This window comes from Besnoitia besnoiti, chromosome I (genome assembly GCF_002563875.1).
Source record: "Besnoitia besnoiti strain Bb-Ger1 chromosome I, whole genome shotgun sequence".
Classification (NCBI taxonomy): domain Eukaryota; phylum Apicomplexa; class Conoidasida; order Eucoccidiorida; family Sarcocystidae; genus Besnoitia; species Besnoitia besnoiti.
In genome coordinates this window covers 2,254,117-2,277,822 of record NC_042356.1, presented here as the reverse complement: position 1 = coordinate 2,277,822, position 23,706 = coordinate 2,254,117, and the positions used below count along the sequence as shown (strand labels likewise).

Genomic DNA, 23,706 nt, shown 5'->3' with positions numbered 1-23,706 from the left:
AAAAACACTCCCGCTGTTTTTTTCTCATCGTTTCAACACACAGACCGCGGCCGGTCACGCGCGTACACATGCCTCGCAGGCCTTGTAATTGCTTTTTACAAAGATATCTCCTAACGCAGCTCGCTCTTTGCTTCGCACACACCGCGCCGCCCCAGTGGCAGGCTCGCGCGTCGCGTCTGCTCTCCCTCCCTACTTTTTGGCGGTTCGTTTTCTTCTCCCTTTGTGCCTTGTCTATTTTTAGATTCCCCTCGACTTGGCTCCGCGCGCGCCCGCTTCATTCTCTTCTGTCAGCATCCCAGCCCTGCGCGTCTTCTCAAAGATTTCATCACCCGCTCCTCCGGTCTTCATTTCGGCTCCGCTCGCCCTTCGTTCTGCGTGCGGTGTCTCTTCTCCGCTTCTTGGGTTTTTGCGTCTTTAGAAATCCTCAGAAGAAACTTTGATGAAGCCAGGTGTGCGGGCGCCCATCGGCCTCTTTCGACGACCCGCCGTCGCCATGGCGAACTGCTGAGCCTCGCGCGCCGCCGCCTGCGCCGCTTCCGCCTGCGCCTTCTTCTTTTCCGCCGCGGCGCGGAGCTGTTCTTGAAACACTGAAAAAAAATACATCGCGCGCAACCAAGTTACAAATTAATACATAATCTTTACTTCCGGTTTTAAAAAAAGTTTTTCCGCACTTTATTTATTTTTTAAAAAGTTATTCTAGAACAATATGTATATCCAGTGACACTCAGACCCCCCTCTCCCCGTCTCGAATAGACTGCGACACTTCGTGCTCGAAGTGCAACAGGAGGAGTTGCGTACACAAAAAACACGCGAGAAGCAGAAATCATACAGGTTAGATCCAACGCACTGCGGAAAAATTCAAAGATATGCACGAGGCAACATATATATATATATATATATATATATATATATATATATATGTATCCACGCATGTATGTATGTATATATGTATCTACGCATGCACGTCTGTAGACACGAGAGAGACGGCCGCTTCATGGGTAGGCAGAAAAAGGCGATTTGGGGATGTCCATCTTACGAGATTCCGCCTTTCTATTTTCGTCCTCGTCGCGTTCCCTCGCCTGGCGCCCGCCCTCGCCCAGGCGGCGCAGCGCGAAGTACATCGGACCCAGTTCGGCGAGCCACGCGGCCTCGACTGCAGTGACCTGGAAAAACAAAAACACGAGACTCCTACTTAAGAAACGCTGCCTGGGATATCCCCCTCGAGGCGCCTAGCCTCCGAGCTGCCTCGCGCAAGCCCGCTCGCTGCCCCCTGCCCTGCCGGTCAGTCTGTGGCGCGCACGCGACAACCTCGCCCGTCCCCCCCCCGCAAAGCCCCCTCCCTCCCACCTCTGGATGTCTCTGCGGTGGCAAATCCCTTTTTTTGGCGACGAATCGTTCGCTTACGTTTCGCATGTACTCTTTGGTGGTCAGAATGACTTCGTGGTACACGACGTAGTCTGGCGTGTGCCCCGCGCCGTAGAGCGAAGACGTCGGATGCAAATGGCAGGGAATAGAAGAGCGCAGGTTCACGTACTCGCCGATGCCGCGGAGCTTCGCGGCGTGGTGGAAGTATCCGGCGCAGATCGACTGGAGACACGCACACAGCGGACACACGGACTCTGGCGGCTGCAATGAAAAGAAGGACACCACCACATTACACTGATTATCTCTGCTAAATGAATACGCGGTGTTCAACTGATTCTATATCCCCACTATTCATTACTTTAATATGCTCTGCTGATGCACTTAACATCACGGTCAAGCTCGCCAGGCGCCCCACAGCGACCCTTCTACGCAGCGAGTTACTCTTCTGTCAACACAGAGCAGGCGGCGGCCGCAGCTTCCACCTGATACCGACAGCGACTAAACGCGGCACATGCACAGACATCCCGTATATATACCCATATACGCACACATATACGTACACACATATATGTACATATATATATAGGACTGGATGTTTTTGTGGGGCCACGACGAAGGGCTGCGGTGCCTTTGCTCAAAAAGGCGAAAAATGAAGCGTGTCAAGCAGAGACACCTCCTGCTTTGCAGATGTACCTTGCGAATGACATCCCAGTCAGTGCCGCACGAGACGTCGGGAATGCCCTGCTGCTCCATGATGTCCAGCAGCTGCGCGCGCACTTCGCGAGCCTTCTTCATCGCCTAGAAAAAACGCAAACTCGGAGACAAGGATGAGAAAAGGCGCTTGAAGCTACCCGGGATGACCTAGCCTCGAGCACAGGGAACGCAGCCCCTGCCCGATCTAACTCTGCACGCGCCAAACGGAAACCAAAAGGTGGGCGCTCGCCTCAGCCTTCAACAGGAGCACGTATTTAAGGTGGGTCGACAGAGGTCCGCCCCGCGGTACCTCCAGTGCCTCTGAATATAAACTTGTGCGTATCTATATCTATATCTCTATGTACATATATATATATATATATATACATGTATATGTATGTAAATGCATGTATATGCAGTCGTTCGAGCGTTGCTTCGCGATTCGCACGGCGCTTACCCTAGGTTGGACGAAGTGGCTGGTGCACCACGGGCTGCTGTATTGACTGCGTTTCCACTGTTGGTAGACGTTGAGGAGCGTGAGGTGGTCGCTTTCAGGGACGAAGAACTTTTCTTTGACGGCTTCGGCTTCGTCCTGTTTCTCCTTGGGGGTGTAGAAGATCGCGGGGATCGAGAGCATGGAGACGATTGTCACGACTTCGCGCGTCGCCCGCTGAGTCTGCGCGACCAGCACCATTTTGGAGAGCGGCGGATCGAGCGGGAAGAGAACCATTTTTTTGCCGAGCGCGGTGAGTTCGCCGAAGTTGTCCAGCGCGCCCAAGACCCAGAGTTGGTAGAGCGCGTTCACGATCGTCTCCTCGGGCGGCGGATCCATCAAGTCGAAGGCGAGGATGTCGCGGATTCCGATGCTCTTCAGCAGCAGCACGACGTTCGCCAGGTTCGTTCTCTGGATCTCTGGGACGGTGGTGGTGAGCAGCTCCTTGATGAAGACGCGCTCCGTGTACAGGCGGTAGCAGACCCCCGGACCCGTCCGCCCTGCGCGCCCTTTGCGCTGATTCGCGTTCGCCTGCGAAATCGGCGTCAGCTGCAGCGAGTCCATACCGATCTTGGGGTTGTAGACCTTCATCTTGCAGAAACCTGGGTCGATCACGTACTTGATGCCGTCGACCGTCAGCGAGGTCTCCGCGATGTTGGTCGCCACAATCACCTTCCGAAACGGCGACTGCTGAAAAATGCGCGCCTGCAGGTCCGCAGGCAGCTGCGAGTAAATAGGCAAAATCGTCAGCGGCGGCGCCTTGTCGCCCAGCTGACCCAGGCGCTCCGCGAGCAGCAAACACGTGACCTCGATGTCGTCCTGCCCTGTCATAAAAATCAAAATGTCTCCCCCGTTCTCCTCGCTGTCATCGTCCTGCGACGCCCCGCCTCCGACGCCCTTCGCGCCCGCTTTGGCGCCCGCGCCGTCTCCGCCGTCCGCTTTGGCGCCCGCGCCGGCTCCACCCGGCCCCCCCTCGCTCTCCGCAGAGGCCTTGCCGGCTGAGCCCGACTTCTTCTTCCACGGCGTGCTGCAGTGGACTGCAAGGCACTTTTGCACAGCCGCGTCCACGTAGTCGTCAGGCAGCGAGCGCGCGAACTCGACGTCCACGGGGAAGGTGCGGCCGGGGATGTGGAACACAACCGCCCCGCCGAAGAACGCGGAGAAGCGATCTGAATCCATCGTCGCGGAGGTAACAATCAGCCGGAAGTCCCGCCGCCGCGACACCACACCCTTGAGAATGCCAAACAGCACGTCTGTGTTCAGCGACCTGACACACGCGAAAAAACACCACACCACGCGAACCTTGAGACGCCAGGTGTGCAGACGGACGAGTGACAGAAAGACGAGAGACAGACAGAGAGAGACCAGACGAAGCGGGCGACAGAGCGCGGGACTAAGAAGACAAAGAGCGCCCATGCAAGACGCATTTAGAGGCTAGGCAGAGGCGGAGTGCCCTCCTAAACCCCAGTTACCGTATGCAGGACCCCACACGTAAAGCCCGCTGAACAGCGTCCATCACCGGACGCCACCGCCCGAGAAAAAAAAGGTCTGAGAGGAAACCACCTCTCCGCGAGGCGGCACACACATGAGGCTCGGACGGAGACACCTGCCGCGAGGGGCATCCCCCCTTTCCCCCCCCTCGTCCCTCCTCTTCTTCTCGGCCTACCTCTCGTGCGCCTCGTCCATGATTACGGCCGCGTATTTGTCAAGGTCAGCGTCGCTCAGAGACTCTCTGAGCAGCACACCGTCGGTCATGTATTTGATGCGCGTGCGGGCGCTGGTGCAGTCTTCGAAGCGGATGGCGTAGCCGACTTCGTCCCCCAGCTCCGTACCCACTTCGTCCGCGACGCGCTTCGCGACCGACACCGCCGCCACCCTGCGCGGCTGCGTGCAGCCGATGAGCGTGATGGCCTGCGCGACGCCAGCAGTCGCTGCGGGCGCGTCGCCCGCCGCGAGAGGGTTTCCGGTCGCGTCGCTCTCCTCTTCCTCGGCACCCGCCTCCCCCCGCGCGGTTCGCCGCCTCTTCATGGGCTGTGCGAAAGGCGTCGAGCGCGTCAGCCTGAGCAGACTCTCTGTGGGTCTGGGCTTCGGCTCCAGAGACGGCGGGGAGCAGTACCCCGCCTCAAACAAGTACTGCGTCAGTTGCGTTGTCTTTCCGCTACCCGTCTCGCCGACGACTACGACGATCTGCGAAGGAAATCTCACGCGGATTGGAACGAGGAAATTGGAATCTCGAGACAGTCACGCGGGAGAGAAAGCGCAACAAACACGGCCGCAACGAACCCGAAACCCTACCTGAAACGCATTCCAAGGCTCCATTGTGCGGTAATAAAGCTGTATGCCTAGTCCGCGCGACGGAAGTGCGGAGACAGCGGAAAACAAGCATGAAAGTCTCTCGCCACGAAAAGAATCAGCGCCGACCACCGAGAGACTAGACGCAATCTTGCACCCCTCCCCTTCCCCCCGAGTCCCGTGCCCTCTGTTGCAGCCCGCGCAGATCTGCTTAGAAGGACTTTGTCATGCTGGTCATTCTCTTGTCTTCTGCAGAGTTTGCGTGCTCACCTGGTGTTCGCGGACGATTTCTAGGAACTCGTCGCGGACGGCGTAGACGGGCAGAGACTTGCGTTGTTCTTCGAGGGTCTGTGTGCGGGCGAACTCGCTGGTGGCCTCCGCGCCCGACGACTTTAGCGCCGCGGCGTACTGATTCTGCTGGCGGAAGCTCTGCCGGTCTTCCTCCGCCTCGTCTTCGCCCGCGGCCTTCCAGGCGCTCTGCGCCTTGAGCTTCTCCAGCTGCGCCTTTTCCTGTTCGTCGCTGGACTGCAGCAGCGTGCCGAGAGTCGAGCCTGCCAACTCCCAGAAGCGCTGCCGCACTGCCGAGCGGTCTTCCTGGTCCTTTACGAAGCGCAGCATCGCGCTGCCTTTCCTAAACAGCCGCGCACGCACACAGACCCCCGACGCGGTCTCGAGAGAGGAAGTGAAGTGCGCAGGCGAAAGCAGACGGCCAAGCTTGAGAACGCACAGAGCCCTCGGCGCGCCTGACGCGGGGCCGGCGCAGACTGCGCGTCTCTCTCCACGCGAGGGTGTGAGAGCGAATCGAGCCACGCGCGCGAGGCAGCACCAGTCTCAGGGAGAGAGACACGAGGCGCAAACCGCAGAGAAACGCAGGTTGTTTACGAGGAAGCAGGACGCACGCAGGTCAGGAGAGAAGTCTTGCAATTCAGGAGTACATACACGACGCGCGTTAGCCTGAACGGTCTCTCGCTCGTTGTTCTCCTGCAGCGCTTTTCCTTACCTTGCCATGACGTTCATGTCGCTGGTGACGTCCTGCACCATCATAGGGAGTTCGCTTTTTACGTCGAATCCATCCAGGAAAGGAGGACGGATATTTCTGCAGATGACGTGCTCCTTCTGGTCGTCTTCCTCTTCCGCAATAAGGGCCGTGAAGTCTACTTCTCGTCTTTCGCCGACTCCACTGCGATTCATTCGATCTCGCTCCCACGCGTCGTTATCCGCGTGACGCTGTTGTTCGCGCCACTGCTTCCGCGACTGAACCTGGAGTTTCTTGAGCTTCTCCTCTCTCTCTCTCAGTCGGTCTCGCTGGTCTTCGTCGCGATCCATGTACTCCCCCAGCGAGAGACCGGAGCCCTCGTCGCGGTCGTACCAGACGCGCGCAAGCATCTTTTCTGTCTCTTCATCGATTTCGGCCTCCTTCTCCCACTTCTTCTCGTCTTCCGTCGCCTCCGCGCCCTCTTCAAGGTCCCAGCCGGAACGCATGCGTCGCGCGCGCGCCGGCGCGGAAGACGGCGAGGAAGACCGCGCCTCTGCATTGGTGAGCCGGGAGGAGGACGAGACAGACGAAACTGCAGAGGGCGTGCTGCTGCCAGGCGCAGTAGAAACAGAGGAAAGGCCGTCGCTACCGACCCCGTGTGCATCGAACGGGGCCTGCCGCGTCCCGCCTCTTTGCAGCAGCGGAGAGAGAGACAGCGATGGCTTGGCGGAGGCGGACGAGGAAGCAGACGAGGACTTTGAGGCCAAGCGAAGAGGCCGATTGAAGACCGGCGCTCGAAAAGACGCGGAAGAGGCCGCCACGCCAGACCCGCTCCCCCCGGACGGAGAAGACGGGCTGCCCCCCCCTCCGGCGTCCCCCGTCGCAGCGACGGCGTCCGCGTCGACCAAAACCCGCGACTTGTTCCGGCCTGCAAAAGAAGAGAAAAGAAGAGGATCGGGGACGGGAAAAGCAGGAGGCGCTGGACCATATGAAACAGAAGTCACAGAATCGAGACTCGATGGGCCGCGTCTCGTCGACGCGGGCGACGGCGCGCCGCCGACCCCGTCGCCATTGAGAGAAGGCGAGACAGGATCTAAATGAGCGGAAGGAGGACCTTCTTCCCTCTCCTCGTCCCCGTTTGTAAAACTGAGGTGCGCTACCCTCCTCATGTTCCGTACTGTGGATAAAAAACGGAAAATGACGGCGCGCCGCCGCCCGCATGCAAACGCGCAGACCGTAGCCGCGCGCCAAAAAGGAGGATGAAACCACTTGCGGCCAGAGGAAAGAACGAAAAAAAGTCAAACCGCACAACAGTCAAGAAGCTTGCTGTGACTGGCGTGCAATCGACAAGACGACATGCGCCCCGGCAGCCGACTGTCACGAGAATTCTGTCAAAGTCGTCGTGGTCGTCGCGATGTTGCAGCGGCGCTCAAAGTGGAACGCGGAGAGCCTCGCTGCAACTGGGGTCCCTGATCGCAGCCCGCTGGCTTGTGCCCTATTTCTCGCGCCATCTCGCAGTGATTTGGCTAGGCCGCCTCATCTGTGAGGGCGAGCGCACCAGCAGCTGCGCAGCGAACATCTCAGTGTCTTTTGTCTTGCTTCTTTGCCACTTCCTCCCTCAGTGGTCCGCTGCCCGCTTAAACTGGTTGTGCGCAAGAGGGTCCTGGCTTTATCCGGATTCCACTCCGCCTCCACACACGGTACCTCGCAGCTGAACCGCTCGCAGCCACGACTCGTTTTGCACTCCTCTGCCTTATCGGCGCCTTTTTGGCTTGAGGCAACAACGAATGCAACGCGTTGCAGCTCCGTGAGCACGCAAATGGTAAGCTGCGAAAACATGTGGCGGGAGCACGTCGACCCGTGGGTTATCCCAAAGCGGCGTGGAGGAGTATGACCCCACACGTTCACGTATATACGTCTGGCTACAAGAACGCCGCAGTGACAGCGCTTGCAGAGATAAACAGAGGGAATCCCATCCGTGCGGGTGCGTGGTGATAGTAGCACTGAATAGTGTACAGACCACGGCCTCAAAAAGGCCCGACGTTGTTGGAGCGCGCGTATCAGCTCTTCAAGCTGAGCTGGATTCCTCTTGGCACAACTGGTACGCCGATACTTGTAGGAAAGGCAAAAAAGAGCTCTGCAGTCGAACTGGCGTAGCTCGATTTGGCAAGGGGATAGCAACCCAGTGAATGGAGATGATACACGGCCGAGAGCTTGGCAGCGACGGAGCGACAGATGCAGTGCGCCAACGAATTTGGTAACTATTTCTCGTGCTTGGGTGCCATCAACCCCAACAAGACCTTCCACTCCACCGCGAACTCGGAGCTCCTCAACCTCATTAAGAGTGACGTAGAGAGATCCTGCAGTCCCATCCAAGCTAGTGCGGACAAATTCTGCGATGGCGCCCGGCGAGGGTCAGTCGCCCGGAAAGCTCTTTTCAGTCCGAGAAGCAGTGGCGCTGCTATAGTAAGGTGAGTTTCCGTAGTCCTTCGTACTACGTTCCTGCTCCGATTCAACTCAAATTCCAGCGTATAGCAGCGCTGCCTCACATCCACCCACTTCCCTTAGCGAAAGCCTTGCTTCCCCTCGTCTCTTCCGATCCTTCAGGCAAGTCTAATGTACGAAGCCAGAAGCATCTGCAAGGATAACTGCGGAGGCGAAAGACAATGTCCCGGCGGACGCTCAGGTAGGCGCAGGAGAGACAAGGGTACAAACACGGGGAGGGAAGGGGCGGTGCCAGCTGACACAGACACGTGAGGGCGGAGAGTTAGACTCGCGAGACGCCAGATCAGTCGGCGGATGGTTAGGGCATGCTGGTTTTCGCGTCTATATTCGTCAGGCTTGTATGGATATTGCGTCCGGGAATGCGGTTGTTTTTTCAGAGACTAAAGGCGAAGCAATAAAACAACATCTCACAAAGGAGGCAGAGCTTAAGAAGGTGTTTGACTCGCAGGCGAAGCCGTGCCCTAATATTTGCGTCCCCACGTCTATGAATCCTCCAGTGTGCGCCGAAAACGACACCCTTTTGCAGAAGACCAAGCGCAGCCGAACATAGTCGATTTTAGATGACGCGTGCAAGGAGGAATTCGACCGCCTCTGCACGACATATAAGGCACTGTGCAGCAAGAACGTTGTCGCCCGCAAGGACCGAGGCCGCGCCGGTAGTCAGGAAGGGGCGGACTGGCGCCGCTACTCTTTTGAAGAGTTAGATATGCAAGAACGGAGCTCCGTCTGCATAGATGACGGCGGCAGCGAGCTCGCGTGCCAAGGAGACGTCCGCGGTCACACGCTACCCAGCACAGCTCACGGCAGCAACTGCCGGCAAAGCTGATCGAGGGCAAACACAAGTTCTTCTCGGCCTCTTGAGAGGCGGCGAACGAGTACTGCCAGAGAGACTTACCCGGCAGCATCACGAGATATGACTACGGCCCAGAGGCAAATAAGGCTGGATGGACCTGTGTGAAGAAGGTGAGCGGGGGTATTTAGCGGCTGTTTCGGGCTCACGCAGAAGGGCAGGAGCCACTGCGACGCAAGATCGTCGTGTCGCTCTTTGTGTGATGCTGTTTGCAGGACGCGGTGCGTGGTGGCGCTGAGAGCTAGTGTGCTGACGAGTGCACAGGAACAGTCGCATGCGGCGGCGGGCGAAGCAGTAAGCGTTTCGAGAGTAAAGGCGACATCATGAGCTCGACGCTGAGACACCATTGCTTACGCACTCATACCCAGTTCCACATCGGTGCAAACGTATGCTGCTGTGTCTCTGTTATTTCAGGAGTTGATGGGCCGCTGTCCGTGGAGGTAGCCAAAATGCCGCAAGTGGCATTGAAGAGGCCACGAAGAGTGCAAATGAGAAATAGTAAGCAATGCAGCAGACAATTCGTAGTTACTTCCCACTTTTCAGCACGTGATTTCTCATGTCCGCTCCTTTTTCGTGTTAGAATGTGGTAAAGGGAGTCGCTCCAGCGTATAGAAGATTCTACTAGCCATCGTATGCGAAGACGAGCTCTCCCTTGACACGTACCCAGCGAAAGAATGACGTCGTCCATGCCGTGCGGACCGGAGTGAGAGCTTATCACCCCGACCTCTGACAGGATTGGCTTAACCACTAGAACCTGAAACCTTGACAAATCCGCACGTTTACTAGGATTCAATATTTTTGGGCCTTCATAATACAGGTGCCTTTCGGGCAGGCCTCCAACACGCAACAGCAGTGCTTCGAGCGATGTCCCCGTCTTTCCGTGACTCGGTTTGGGCTCTCTGCCACACCACGTCGTCGACTCTAAGCTGAAAGGAAACTTGGTTCTATGTCGTGGATGTAGAACCAATTGGGTTCCGCGCACGGATATGCCAAAGATAATCACGGTAATCTGGAAGCCTTTCGACAAAGCGTTGAAACCTACGATATGCATAGGAACGAAGAAAAAGAGGACCGCGTCGACCTGCCAGGGCCCCACATCATGTCGCGCTGCTACGGCGCCGCAGCGTTAACTCCCCACAGTCTTACAGTGTGGAAATCCAGAGCAACTAGACAGTGATTCGACCACAAATAGACGCAGAAATTTTCCTAGTCATCCGGCCTGCCACCAACAGGGCAAATGTCCTGCCTGGGGACACTGTGGGAGACACCGTTAGCCGTTGAGCAGCCAGGACATACGGTCACTCGATACCAAATATATAGAGATTTTCACTCGATATATATCGAAAAGTCTCGTCTTCTGAAGGCTGCGTGACGCGTCAGATACCCTGTGCAAGAAAAGCAGCCCTCCATCTCCTTTTGTTAGGCCAACCACAAAGGCGACTACGGTCTCATTACGCGCCTACTGAGCATAAAGGCAGAAAGTGACAAGAGCGCGAATCATGCTGCTGGGCACTGTGCCCGTTAATCTGATTGGTATTACAGTCGACCCCCTCGGCGTCTCGCTGAACCCGTTCCCGGCATTCTCCGAGCGCCGCTTCCATACATGACTGTTTTTATTTACGTTAGAGAGACGGAGACCTCGTAGCAGTTCAACACGGGTCTCTTTTTGTCTCTAGTTCTGTCGCCCGGAATGGTGGATGCCGCTTTCTTCGAGGGTGCTGAGAAGTTGCCAGCAGAAACAAACACACACAAGAGCGCGCGTGACCCTGAACATCTGCATCAAGAGAGGGTAGTTGCATGACATGTGTATCCCCTAGATTTCGCGGTTCTCGGCTTTGAAGCGGAGAAGAGATGCCGCCACCGTCGTATCCGCGTGACGCCCCCCAGACCCGCCAAGATGCCAGGTGACTCTGTGTCGCCGGCGTTTCGGCTGTCGTTAAAGGAGATTCTTTAGTACTTTTCACAGTGTGCTTATTTTCACGCTTGGCTCATCCCTATATGGCTATGTACAGATATGCCGTCGTGACGGGACCCCCCGCCCCGGGCTTTCCTGCTTCTCGCCGGCGCCTTCGTCATCTCAAATATCTGGTTGACGCTCCTTCTCTTGCCTTTTCTTCCGTGGAGCCGCCGCCTGCCTCTCTGTTTGTTCGGCATCGCAGCAGGGACTCCAGAAGATGGCGCCAGGGCTTGCAGACAAGCTGAAAGGGACTGTTTCTTCAAGTTGCTTGCCGCACGAAAATACTTCTCTTGCCTTCCGCACAGGGAAGGCGTGACTCTCCGCCAAATAGCCTCTATTCTTGAATGGGGAACAAAGACATCCTGCAAACGACAGTCTGCTCCCCAAGACTCCTTGGAGATTGCGATACTCACTGTTGCATCCTCATCCCCTTTCGGATCTGACGAACTTCCTGGATTCTTCTCTCTCGACTGCCCTCACAACCCCTGCTTTCCTCCCCTTTCTCGATGTCGGCACGCACCCTCGTTCCTCGCACACCGGTGTACAGACACTGGAGCCGGAGCCGAGAAGGCAGAAAGCGAGGCGAACGGAATTCCCGACAACAACAGTGCGCGACAGAAGATGAATTCCAGCCTTTTCTGACGCCCGCCGACTCCGGCATTCGTTAGAAAGCACGTCGACCAAGGCGAGATGTAGGGGCGGTGCTCCCCGACACGCGCGTCACTCTCTGGAGGCTACATGCGTTTTCGGTGGACTTTGTGAAACGTGAAAGTGATATCGGAACTAAGAGAGAGGAGTTGCGGCGCTGGCGCCTCTCTCGCGCTCTGCGGCTCGGAGCGAAAATTGACTTCCGACGTTATCGAACACAGTGAGGAGAAAACGATGAACAATGCGAGGGAGAGAGAAGGGGGGTCGACAAGAGATGCAAGGCAGGCGGAGGGCCGCGAAGAGAGCGAAAAGGGAAAGGCAAAAAATGAGACTTTGGCATGGCTGCGCTGACGGCGTGCCAGCGGGCGTTTGTCTGCAAAAGGGGCAAGCCCTGTGCTGAGGCTCGACGCGGTCAGCGCGGAAAACGAACTTCCTTTTGTTTTCTTCTGCAGAGGCTATAGCTAGCTTCGCGGCTTCCTTCGGCGTCCTTTCGAGTTCACGCAGCAGACAGCCGAAAGCCGTGAGGGACTGCCGAGTAGGAAATTAAAACAGACTACCGGGCGTTCGCGGTTGCATTCCCTGCGTTTCTGGCCAGTTTTGCGCTCCGCTTGAACCACGCTCGCTTTCTCTAGAGTGACACCTGCAGAGGTTGAGAGAAGCGCGCACACTTCGCGCAAAACCACACACGTGCACATCGTATCACAAATATACATACATATCCATGCAAATACAGACATATGCATATATATCTATACACACGTGTGTGACGGCACACAGAGGCAAGCGACAACGCCTCTAGTTGCTTCGCACGTCCATGCGCGTTTTAGCTGTCTACATGCATGCGCGACGGGCGCTGGTTAGGGAACTCGTTCAGAGCTCGTCCTTGAAGAGGAGGAGGCGCGGGTCGCGCTTGCAGAAGGCGCGGACGGCCATGGCGACGTTGTCGGTGTCCTCGAAGACGCGTCCGCGGCAGGCGACTTTCACGTCTGCTGGGACTTCATTAGGCCCGTAGATCTGCGCCTTGAGCTGCGCGACCGTCGTCTCGTCGCTCAGGTATAGCTTGCGGCCGTTCGTCCATTTGGTGTCAAAGTACTTGTGCGAGTAGTCCGGATAGATGCTCTCCTCGTTGATAAAAACGTGGTAGCTAGCCACACACACACACATGCCGCAAAGAGACACTCTCAGGACCAGACTCGAGAGGCAAACGTGCAAGACACGCGGCCTTCACACCGCCCGCAAACACGCAGCACACGCGTCCACATATGTAGGAGTACCGACGCATATATATATATATTGTTGTTTTATCGACGAATTGAGTCTTCACGGCACTGATAATACAGACAGAAACTGTCGCGAGGCGGATTCTGAAAGCGACATACCAGCTGGTCGACTTGAAGCAGAGGAACAGAAACCACGCCACGTGCTTCTCGGATTGACAAGGGTAATGCGAATACCAAAACACCCGAAAGGCGCGGGCAGCGTCTCTGTCTACCAGAAACCAACGCGGGAAATACCCGAGGCCGAAGACCGGGAAAGACCGGATAAGCGCGCACAGGAAGGTGGAAGGCGAACGTACAAAAGAGCCTTAGAGCTATGACAGAAGAGCAAGCCGAAACCAGACGGGCGACCGTCGATGGAAACTATTACATGAAGGCCTTCTTCACGTTTTCGCATGAAGAGACATCTTCGCACAAGATAGGACGCCCCACGCGAAATAGAGGATACCCGGCACCGAAGTTTTGAGTTCCTCCACGCATATCCCCCCATACAGGCCGGCAGAGACTGCCACGCGACGCACTGGAGTCTCTGAGAACGTCAGAGCTTCACGTCTCTGGCCCCCCCCACCCCGACCCTATGGGCGTCTCGACGCGTCAGCATGTCAGCCGGTTCAGATCTTAGCTCTAGGACTGGAAGAGAGGCCTAGATATAGATATACATATTTTTTGTACGTGTACAAATATATAGACTGATAGACGTCACAGGAGTACCAGCCGTAGACACGACAGCTGCTGAGCACTGCGTGTGTACTCGATGCTCTCAGTATCTGTACGTCTGCATGCATGGCGATGGACCCTGAGAGACGTTTGAGAGTTCGTTTTTCGGTTTTCTTGCCTACCCGAGTTTGGTGTCGGCGCGGAAGCGGGTGTAGAAGATTCCAGCGGGGAAGAGGAAGCACATGACATATTTTGTGCTGCTTTGCGAGTAGTAGAAGCTGTCCCAGAGGCGCCCCGTGCGCTGCTTGAGGAAAGCACCCATGCCTGCCCAGATTGATCGACCCTTGACGCCGAGGGGCGCTGCAGCTCCAGCGACTGACATCTTTGCGGAGGAAATGAAGGAAAAAGAAAAGGAAAAAAGAAACAACTCGCGAGAGCGAGGCGAAGGCGAGAGCGAGCCGACGGAGAGACCCAGGAGCGACCGCTGTGCCGCGGGCGGGCGCGACTGCCGGAGAATCTTCGCAGAAAAGAAGACGCAAAACGAAGGGAGAGAACTCCCAAAAGGAAACAGAATTACTAGAATGAGAGGAGCCGCCACGAACACGCGTTCGAGGCGCAGAAAGAGACAAGGGAGACCGAAGAGGGCGGTTCGGATTGGGGTCGCCTCTGAACTGACCGCATAGAAGCGCCACACGCCTTCGCCTGGAGAGCCGGATGCAAATATCCCATGGAACCAAGAAGAGACAGGAAACAAAAACAACGAAACGACGCGTCTTCGCGAGAAAAGACAAAGCGAACAAAACGAAAGCGCGCGTGGGTGTGCGAGGTCGGCGATCCGAGGGCAGCGCAACAGCAGCGGTCGATGCATGCGACATCCAGGGCGGCGCGGAAAACTCAACCCGTTACGAAGTTTCGAAAAATTAACGCGGGAAAGAAAGCCCAAACCTGGCGCCTTCGATAGCGAGCCACCAAACTCGTCAGTGAATAAAGGCAGCAAATTTAGCACACCGGCGTACGGGTCTCCACGTTGCCGGGTATAGTCGCGCCGACCGGGGCGAGAGACGGCAGGGCCCCAGCGCTGGTCTGACCTCGTCGCCTTCACGCCTCATCTCGACAAAAGCGAAGGCGACGTCTGTCGTGTGTAGGCCTCGCACGAACCTGGACTACGAATCTGGAGTCTGCGGTTAATTTTAACGCGTGAGGCGGGAGGGGAAGGGGATATGCCCGTGCGTAGGCGACGCCCCCCTCCGCCTCTGCGCGTTAACACGTACGCGGCAAAGTGTTGACGACAGATTGGTGCGGCTCGTCACGCAGACAGAAACAAGAACTGCTTTTTCGTGCCTGCCACTCCTCTACGCTTTGCAGTACTGGCAGGGAACCACCCTCGTTCCCTCTGCCGCGTGGCTCTTCCGTAGCCCGTGCTCGTGCGCTCGTGTGCGGCACGGCCCCCTTCTTGGCCAGTGCAGCAACACAAAGCAGTCCTGACTCGTGCGGCGAGAGCTTGAAGACGATCGGCTCACCTAAACTGAGTCCCGTGTGCGTCCCCCAGAAAAAGAAAGTGGCGACTCTCTGCGGCTTAGAGGCGTGGAAGCCGTAGGTGTAGACCGCCCGCAGGGCGCCTACTTCCGGTAAAGAATGCCAGGCTCCAGCGTAAACCGTGTGCAGCGCTTCTAATCTCAGAAGTCTCCTAAACGCATCCTAATGAGACTACGGCAACACACAGTAGATCTTTTTTATTGCAATCTTGACGACTGTTGTGACCCCATGTATGAAAGTTCTCCTCTGCATGTCGCGGGCTCGCGGTCTCACGCGTCTGACTGGAGCTACACCGCAGGGCATTCATGGCCCCTCGAGGCACAAGAGGACAGAGAAAAGACGACAAAAGTGGCCATACTGTCGCTCTGTTATCTCGCGTTTTTCTCAATTTGCTGGTTCTGACGACTCTATGATGGGCTGGCGCTGTGGATGATGTGCACCTCTGGTCGCACACGCACAACAGCAAGATAAAAAAACAGTCTGCTATAGCACCGACCCAGGCAAAGGCAATGTCTACAGCCCTCCCGCGGGTTCCCCAACAACACATACACTCTCCAATGGGTGTTCATCTTGATAGGAGAGTTCTCGATCTATATTGAGACGCTGACATGCCTCAGACGGGGCGTTTCGCTCGCCACATAAACAGTTGCCTCACAGACGGAAGAAGACAAGGCTAAGGTGGGAGTGCCAAACAACAACGCCCGGGTTAAGGAGAAGTTTCAGCAGACTCTAAGCCTCGGCGTGACACGAGTACGAGACAATTACGTTCAACAATACATACACAAAAAAACGCAGATAGCCCCACAACGCTGGGTCAGGTGTTTTGGAAGTCTGGCAGCTCGACGTAGTAGATCTTCATAACCTGCAGCTGGCCTTTCCCCAGCATTCTGTGAAAGTCTACTGCGCTCAAAACATGCACCGCATGCGTCGGGGGGCAAGTCGCCAGATTTGCAATGAACCTTCACGCAAGAGAAAATCAGTTATACCTCCAGAATATACACCACGGTTGTCCTCAGGAGTTCACGAGTGCGCTCTTTTTCAGTGGAAAAATCTTGACGTTTGGATAGAGAAGCACTGCGCCTACAAGCTCGCCTCCTTCTGCATAAACAAAGCAGGCTCTCTACAGATACATCTCCATATCTGCCTATATGCGCCCAGCATTCGTCGCGCTGGGAGACCCTCTCGTTTGAAAAAGTTTGCGAAAGCCCCGCCTGCCTGTGTCGCGCTGCCACAGCCTGCATGCGCTGCTGCCCGTCTGAGGCCCCCAGGGCAGGGGACTGAACCCGCGCATTTACTTGCCGCCTTTCTGCAGCTGCGCCTGGTATGACGCGCGGAGTTCGTCTTGCTCAGTCGACAGCATCGGCTGGTAGCGATCAAAGTCCATGGTGAATGCCCCCTGGCCTTGCGTGCAGGACCGCAGATCAGTGATGTAGCCAAACATGTTTTTCAACGGGACTTCTGCCTCCAGGAGCACCGTATCTCCCTGGCGAGTGGTGTTTGTCACAGTCCCCTTCCTGCGGCTAATTGTGCCCAGGCCCGCCGCCAGAAACTCTGCAGGGACCGAAACCTGCACGGACATGATGGGCTCCAGGACGATGGGACAGGCGGCCTCGTAGAACTCCCTGCAGGGCGCAAGAACACAAGATGAAACACGACAAAACACTCAGGATTCAGTTGTGTACTACGACATAGACACCGTGCGATACAGGCGGCAGGCGAGGCTCTCAAACGTGCGAGTTTCGCCTTGAAACCAGTGACAAAAACCGCACTGCGACCATTTGCGTTGCACACGCGCCTTGCACTGGAAGGGGCGAACCAGAGCCGAAGAAACCACACGGGACGCGCGAGAGCGAGGGGCTTGAGGCCTAGGCTGGATTGAGCAACGGATGGAGCAGTTGTCCTTCGAAACGGGGCCACGAAACTTTGGTCTCGATTTACAAAAAACACGATAACATTCAAACAGAGCTTTTTCTGGTCGCCGTCATCCCTCTCTCCGAATCTGGACATTGTTCGAAGCGCTCTAGCGCTAAAATCCCCAACAAAACATGAGAAAGCTCCCTTTCGTCTGCCCTCTCCCCTGTCGCACACCCCCCCAAGCCCCCCCTCCCCCGCCGCGCACTCCGGCGTCTGTGTGCTCTCACCTGAGGGCGCCGGCGGCAGCGAGGCGGAAAGCGATATCTGAGGAATCGACATCGTGTGCCTTTCCGCCCTTGAGCACGACGCGCATGTTGATGATTGGATGCCCCGAGAGAAAGCCCTTCTTGGCAGTCTCGCGGAAGCCTTTCTCGATGCTGGGAATGAAGTTTGGCGGAATGTCGTTCCCGACCTGACAATGCACACAAAGGGACGAAAAAAGACGCTTCAGCGAGGTTTCCCTGGGAAAGTACCCAGTAATCACGACGCAGATGAATCCTCTAATGCAACAAAAACACAAAAATCGCTGTTGTGCGACACGCAAACGCAAGTTCCTGCTGACGTGACCTAAGCCCAAACAACGCCATGAAGTCTGGCCTCACAGCAGGGTCTACCGCGCACGTACATGTACACAGTTAACTATATACGCATATAGGCTAGGCTGTAGAGGTTAGGAAATGCGCGGACATCGCTGGAGACGACAACACGCGCAGGAGCAATCCTGTCCGCACCAGTTCGCTACGGAATTCGATCGGCGAGTTCGCGTCGATCTCCTCGCTGTCGGTTGTGATGGGCTCGAAGTAGCCTTCAACCTTGCCATACTGGCCTGCGCCTCCAGATTGTTTCTTGTGTGTATATTCGAAGGCAGTTTTCTGCGTGACAGTTTCGCGGAAGTTAACCTTCGGCTCGCCCGTCTCCACGGACAGCCGATATTCGCGGCTCATGCGCTCGAGATAGATCTGCAGGTGCAGCTCGCCCATGCCCGAAATCAGGGTCTCCTTCGACTCCTCATCGACGGTCATTCTAAACAAAAATCCCGCGAAGCATAACATACCGCGGCGTCCAGCGACAGCAGGTACGACATGCGAAGGCCTGGCGCGGCCAGGAGAGACCAACCAGAAAACCTCCCCTACCATCTACGACGTATGCACTGTAGACACCTATAGAGGAAGATTCGCGGATGCATCTACAGCTAGATGTGTGCCTGTATACATGGTGAATTTAGATTCAGGGATGGGTCGAAAACCCGGATGCAGATGAAAGCGACCGCGTTTGGCGATATTGGCTAACGCCTAGACGTCGTCGTGACTCAAACACGCCCAGACAGTTATGGCGTCCAGTGGCGGGTGACTCGCATCGTCTGTTGGTTTCTTGTTCCCCCAGCGTTTTGCTGTTGACGCCAGAGAGTATTATTCTTGCATCTCCTTAAGTATCTCTTCTTCACAGCGAATCTACGTGGATACGAACGTCTCGATCCCTATGCGCATCTCTCTCTCTAACCCCCTTTCTATCATCCACCCCCTCTTTCGCTCAACCGTCTCTGCAAGAGACATCACCCTAGGCTACCCCTGGATACAGGCAGTCCCGCGTACAGAGTCGCGCGGAAAGGCACGGCGTTTGCGCTGCGTGTCTCACCTGAACGTGGGGTCTTCTCTCTGGAAGCGATTCAGAGCTTTGGCGAAGCGCTGCTGGTCGTCCTTTTTCGGGACTTTGACGGAGAGCGAGACGACTGGGTCGGGGACGAACATTGAGCTGAGGGACAGGCGCGAGGCGGCGTCGGAGGTGAAGGTCGTGCCGCTGTTGCACTCGAGTCCGCTGACGGCGACGATGTCTCCCGCGACAGCCTGCTGGACTTCGCGCGCCTCGTCGGCGTGCATCTGCAGAATGCGCTTGATTGGCGAGGACTTTTTCTGCGTGGTGACGTTCACCACCGAGTCACCCTTCCGCAGACGCCCCTGGTACAGCCGCAAATACGTCAGCTGACCCACAGGGAGCTCCTGAACACGCACCCAGTCAACAAACGCGTAAAGGTGAGATGAAAGCACCGGGCAAAAGGCATTCTTCCGCGCAGCAAGCTCGCGCCCCAAACAACAAAGGCGAGAAGCAAGCCGCACCTGAATTTTGAAGGCCAGGGCCACGAGACTCTTCTTCGGGTCGGCGACCAGCGGGACCTCCTCTTCCTGCTTGTCTTGGTCGTAGGCGACCTGCGGAATCTCATCTGCAGACGCAGAGACACAGCGCAGACAAGCGACCTAGAGGAAGGCGAGACACGCCGCGGTGCCGGGGGGCGACCCCCGGCATGAGACCACGGAGGGACATGCGTGGCAAAGGTGGGTGAAGACGCGCAAGAAAAAACCTCTCTTGGTTCGTTTAAAGACGGATTTCCACAGTCGCGGCGTCACGAGGCGGCGAGGCGGGTCGTCCCGAGCGACTGAACTTCGTGAGAAGCACGCAGCATGCAGGCTAAGTGCCTGCAATTGTGCCTTGTCCCCTGAGGGGTTTCAGCCCTTCCACAGCCCTTCGCTCGCCTCTGAACGCCAACCGTCCTGCCTGCGACGCGGTTTTCTCGCTCTCACTCGGCGCGGGGAGGTATCTGCAGACGGCATCGAGAAGAGGCTGGATGCCCTTGTTGCCTTTGGCAGAGCCCATCAGCAGCGGCACGAAGCGTCGCTGAATCGTGACTCTTCGGATCGCCTCATCGATCTGCTTCTCCGTACACTTCTCGTCGCCCTCCTCGAGGTAGATCTCGGCGAAGGTGTCGTCGAGGTCAGCGAGCGTCTCCAGCAGCTCCGAGCGCGCGGCCTCAAGAGGCGCCTGGAGGTCCGCAGGGATCTCCGACTCGACGCGAACCTGCTCGCCAAACGCGCCGTCGAAGTACAGCGCCTGCCGCCTAATGATGTCCACGACACCCCGATGGCGACCCTCCAAGCCAATCGGCAACTGAAAAAAATAAGAATAAAAGGGAAAATTCATCTCCACCGGAAAGACTACTGCGGGCCTCGAGGGAGACCGACCCGACAGAAAGAAACGGGAAAACAAGCAGCGACGCAGGGTGAAGCAGACAGGGACCGTGCGGCCTCGCAACGCCACGTGGAGGACAGGAAACCAACGAAGACACCCGCGAGCCCACACCGACACTCTCGAATCGCGTGGCTTCGCGGGAAACCTGTACACGGATCTCACACACAGGACCACGAAGCAACTAGCGTAATTCTGCTACCTGCAGAGGGCATGTGCTGATGCCAAGCTTCCGGCGAAGGGCGACGAGCGCACGCTGGGGATCTGCGCCGTCACGATCCAATTTATTGACGAAGATAAGACGCGGAACTGAGTACCTGCACACCCAGATCGACGCGAGGCGACAAACGACAGAAACCAACGACAAAATAAATGCACGCTGCGCCCTCTAGGCTCGGGGGAGAGGGCGGGAGGGGGGGTTTGGGGTGGGGGTCGAAGGTAGAGCCAGGCAGAAAGGCCACAAAGCAAGACACAAACTAAAGGAGAGCGGGTGCGAGACACGACACCACGCGTTCCGTTCTCTCCGTCTGCGCGGACAGCACGCCCCTTCGCATCGGAGTCTCAGAACCGATCTGCTCGCGCCGCCCCCCTGCCTTCCTTTCTTTGCCCGGCCTCACAGCATTGGGCTTCAACAGCGAGCTGGAGCCCAGAGGCACCCCCGCCGTGCATGCCACGATTCTCGCGACAGCGCAGGCGCCGGTTTCAAAATTAAAAGTCGGTCTACGCGTGCGCCTAGCCGAATTGAAGCACATGACTCGCGATCCAGACCGACCGCTTGTCGCCTTCCTACACTGCCGCAAACAGACGCGACACAGAGCTGCCTCTTTGTATGGCATACATCACATCAGACGCACGGGGCCGCCCCGACATCTCGCCCCGCACCGCGGGAAATACACTCGGGCTAGGTCAGACCTGCGCTTCATGAGAGTCTCCCCGGTATGAAGCAGACATTAGAAATTGGAGATCATAGCTAGGCGCTGCGGTCGGCGCCTCTTGGTGTCAGTCTGAACAGAATACACGAATCGGATTCGTGTTGGCGCGCGTGTGCCGTCGGCGCTAAGCGAATCAGGGCCGCGCCCGCCGAGGTCGCGGCTGCAGACGCGTGGCCTCACGCACCTCTTCATCTGCCTGTCCACAGTCAGCGTTTGGCTCTGGACGCCGGCGACTCCGCAGCAGACGAGAATCGCGCCGTCGAGAACTCGGAGGGCGCGCTCGACTTCAATCGTGAAGTCCACGTGCCCAGGCGTGTCGATGATGTTGATGCTGTACGTCTGGTCGCTCTTGGGCGCGGGCGCCGGCGCGCCTTTCGCCTTGGGCGCGGCGGCACGCGCGGTCGCTGCAGAGGGATCCTTCAGCTCCCACGAGCAGTATGTCGCCGCCGACTGAATGGTGATGCCTGCGGGAAACAAACGCGAAGATCTGCGACGCAGCAACGACCTCGAGGCGATCCAATAACCCATGCAAGCGGCTCAGCACGCACTGGCTCCTCGCTGCCTCGCAGCGAGTAGCAAGGAAGAGAAGAGGAGGCCACAGAGAAAAGAGATAAGCGAGCTAGGCGCCCGCGCGCCCGTCGCACAGCCTGTCCAGAGGGCCTCTGCCTTAGTTTCACTCGCCAGCCCATGCGCGCGGTGATGACTCTGCATGTGGTTTCCGCAGCTCGCCTCGCGTCTTGGAGCATTTCTGAAGAGGCAGCAGCCCTTAAGCGCGGCCAGGGAGTCTGAGTGTTGACCGTCGCGCCGCGGGCCTTACCTTTCTCTCGCTCGAGCTCCATGCTGTCCATCTTGGCGCCGACTCCGTCAGTGCCTCGGACTTCGTGGATGGCGGCAATCCGGCCTGAGACAAGAAGAAGAGAAACAAACTCACCTCCAACTGCATGCGCCTTCTACACAGTCTTGCAGGCAGAGAACGCGACGGGCAGCTTCCCGCCGGCACGCTGCGCAAATCGTCTCGTCGCGCTGAGACTCGACTCAGCCGGCTTGCGGCACGGAAGGGCGTCTATCACCAACTCAACGTCGAGAGGCAGATCCGTGAAAATAACCGCATAAGACCCTCTCCGTCGTATCTGAACGACCTGCGACGGGCGACCGCGCAGGCCCAGCGCCATGCCCAGACGGGGACGGCTTCCGACAGATTTGTCTGCTCATCGAGGCTCTGGGCTTCGAGGATGTCCATAGCCGCAGCGCTGGCCTCCCACGAAACCCGACATCTCTTCGAACTGCGTGAAGGCGCGTAATCCGAAACCCAGCGTCCGTCTTCCGCAGGCCTCCAGGCCGCTTCCTAGTTTGATGCCGTGATGCCAAAGACGCCAGCTTGAAGAGAAGGAAAGGCTGGATCCCGCGCGAGCCGCACAAGGCCTCGCGGCCGCCGGGGCGAACTCCGCAGCTTACCTGTGTAGAACAGAATGCGCTCGGTGAGCGTCGTCTTCCCGCTGTCGATGTGTGCGCTGATGCCAATGTTACGCAGCATGCAGAGGCTGTCGCGGACTTCAGAGGCCGGCGTAGAGGCGAAGGCCCGCCGCGCACGGCGCGCAGGCGCGCAGGGCGGAGAGGACGCATGTTTTGAAGCAAAGGCAGACGCAGAGGCTGCGCCGGTCGCCGCGTAAAGCGAACGCGGAGAAGGCAAGCAGAAAAGCAGAGACGAAGCAGAGGCGCAGCGGGCGGAGGAAGAGGCCGCCGCCAGCGCGGAGACGCTGCTCAGCGCCCGCGCACGCGCCAGCACCTCCTGGAAGGTGAGGCCGCCTAAACAAGAGGAAGGGAACACAGAGGCAGACGAGCTGGCGGCCGGTGAAGAGGCAATGAGAGGAGAAGGATAAGGAGGAGGAGGCGCCTGCGCGCCTCGGCGGAGAACCTCGAGGCTGCTGTGCCGCCGGAACGCCGAGAAAGCCTTCTCAATCCGCGCCATGGTGTCGCGCGGGATGACGAGGAGGCCACGAGACACAGAGCGAAAGACTTGACACCGAGGAGGCAAAGGCAGCTGCCGCCAGGATGATCAACGGGTTGAGAGAGGGAGAGAAAGGTGGCGATACGAGTCGTTTTTGAAAGACAAGATGCAAACAGATCCTGGGGAGAAGCGGACTAAGGCTGACGATGAGGCTCGGCGGTCTGAAGGCGTAGCCGGGAGAGAGATTGAAGTGACGACGCTTTTAAAAACAGGCGTTAGAGGAAGCTGTGCATATCTGCATGCAGGAGACTTCGAGAAGCGAGAAAACTTTGAGCCCGGATAGACAGCGGCGTTACAAGTCCCGCAGAGGAACGCAGAGGATGAGGGTATCGGATTGAAGGCGCGGAGGACAGCGAGCGGGGCTGCGAAGCGAGCGGGAGAAAAAGCAGGATGAAGCGCGCGACGGCCGCACACCAACGAAGAGAAATCGCCCTCGTTGTGGAGGGACGAGAGAAGGAAATGCAGGGAATCCCGAGGTTTTGTGGGGATAGAGGCCCGGAAAATCGACGTCGGGGCCCTCGAGGGCGCATGCATGGGAAAAACGCGTGCATGCGCGTTTGTAACAGATGTGCACTTTTCACCCGT

The 23,706-nt window shown here is 57.4% G+C and overlaps 4 protein-coding genes across 4 annotated transcripts; 1 reads left to right on the top strand and 3 right to left on the bottom strand.

The window, feature by feature from the left end:
• Nucleotides 1-414: 414 nt before the first annotated feature.
• Nucleotides 415-6,988, bottom strand: BESB_003380 (helicase associated domain (ha2) protein; the record flags this gene model as incomplete). The annotated part of the gene is made up of 8 exons (XM_029359093.1): nt 415-587; nt 1,037-1,163; nt 1,405-1,587; nt 2,059-2,163; nt 2,516-3,818; nt 4,218-4,738; nt 5,114-5,474; nt 5,844-6,988. 8 exons carry the CDS (start codon nt 6,986-6,988, stop codon nt 415-417), a joined length of 3,918 nt encoding a protein of 1,305 aa, XP_029222006.1.
• Nucleotides 6,989-8,054: 1,066 nt separating this feature from the next.
• Nucleotides 8,055-9,618, top strand: BESB_003370 (microneme protein MIC13; the record flags this gene model as incomplete). Its single annotated transcript, XM_029359092.1, has 5 exons — nt 8,055-8,285; nt 8,427-8,505; nt 8,702-8,822; nt 9,390-9,468; nt 9,589-9,618. The coding sequence occupies 5 exons, from the start codon at nt 8,055-8,057 to the stop codon at nt 9,616-9,618; spliced, it is 540 nt and encodes a 179-aa protein (XP_029222005.1).
• Nucleotides 9,619-12,649: 3,031 nt separating this feature from the next.
• BESB_003360 (uncharacterized protein) lies at nt 12,650-14,095 on the bottom strand (the record flags this gene model as incomplete). The annotated part of the gene is made up of 2 exons (XM_029359091.1): nt 12,650-12,923; nt 13,896-14,095. 2 exons carry the CDS (start codon nt 14,093-14,095, stop codon nt 12,650-12,652), a joined length of 474 nt encoding a protein of 157 aa, XP_029222004.1.
• Nucleotides 14,096-16,540: 2,445 nt separating this feature from the next.
• BESB_003350 (putative elongation factor EF-G) lies at nt 16,541-23,082 on the bottom strand (the record flags this gene model as incomplete). Its single annotated transcript, XM_029359090.1, has 10 exons — nt 16,541-16,871; nt 17,391-17,575; nt 17,895-18,186; nt 18,799-19,160; nt 19,278-19,381; nt 19,740-20,103; nt 20,384-20,498; nt 21,298-21,577; nt 21,931-22,014; nt 22,569-23,082. The coding sequence occupies 10 exons, from the start codon at nt 23,080-23,082 to the stop codon at nt 16,541-16,543; spliced, it is 2,631 nt and encodes an 876-aa protein (XP_029222003.1).
• Nucleotides 23,083-23,706: the final 624 nt, after the last annotated feature.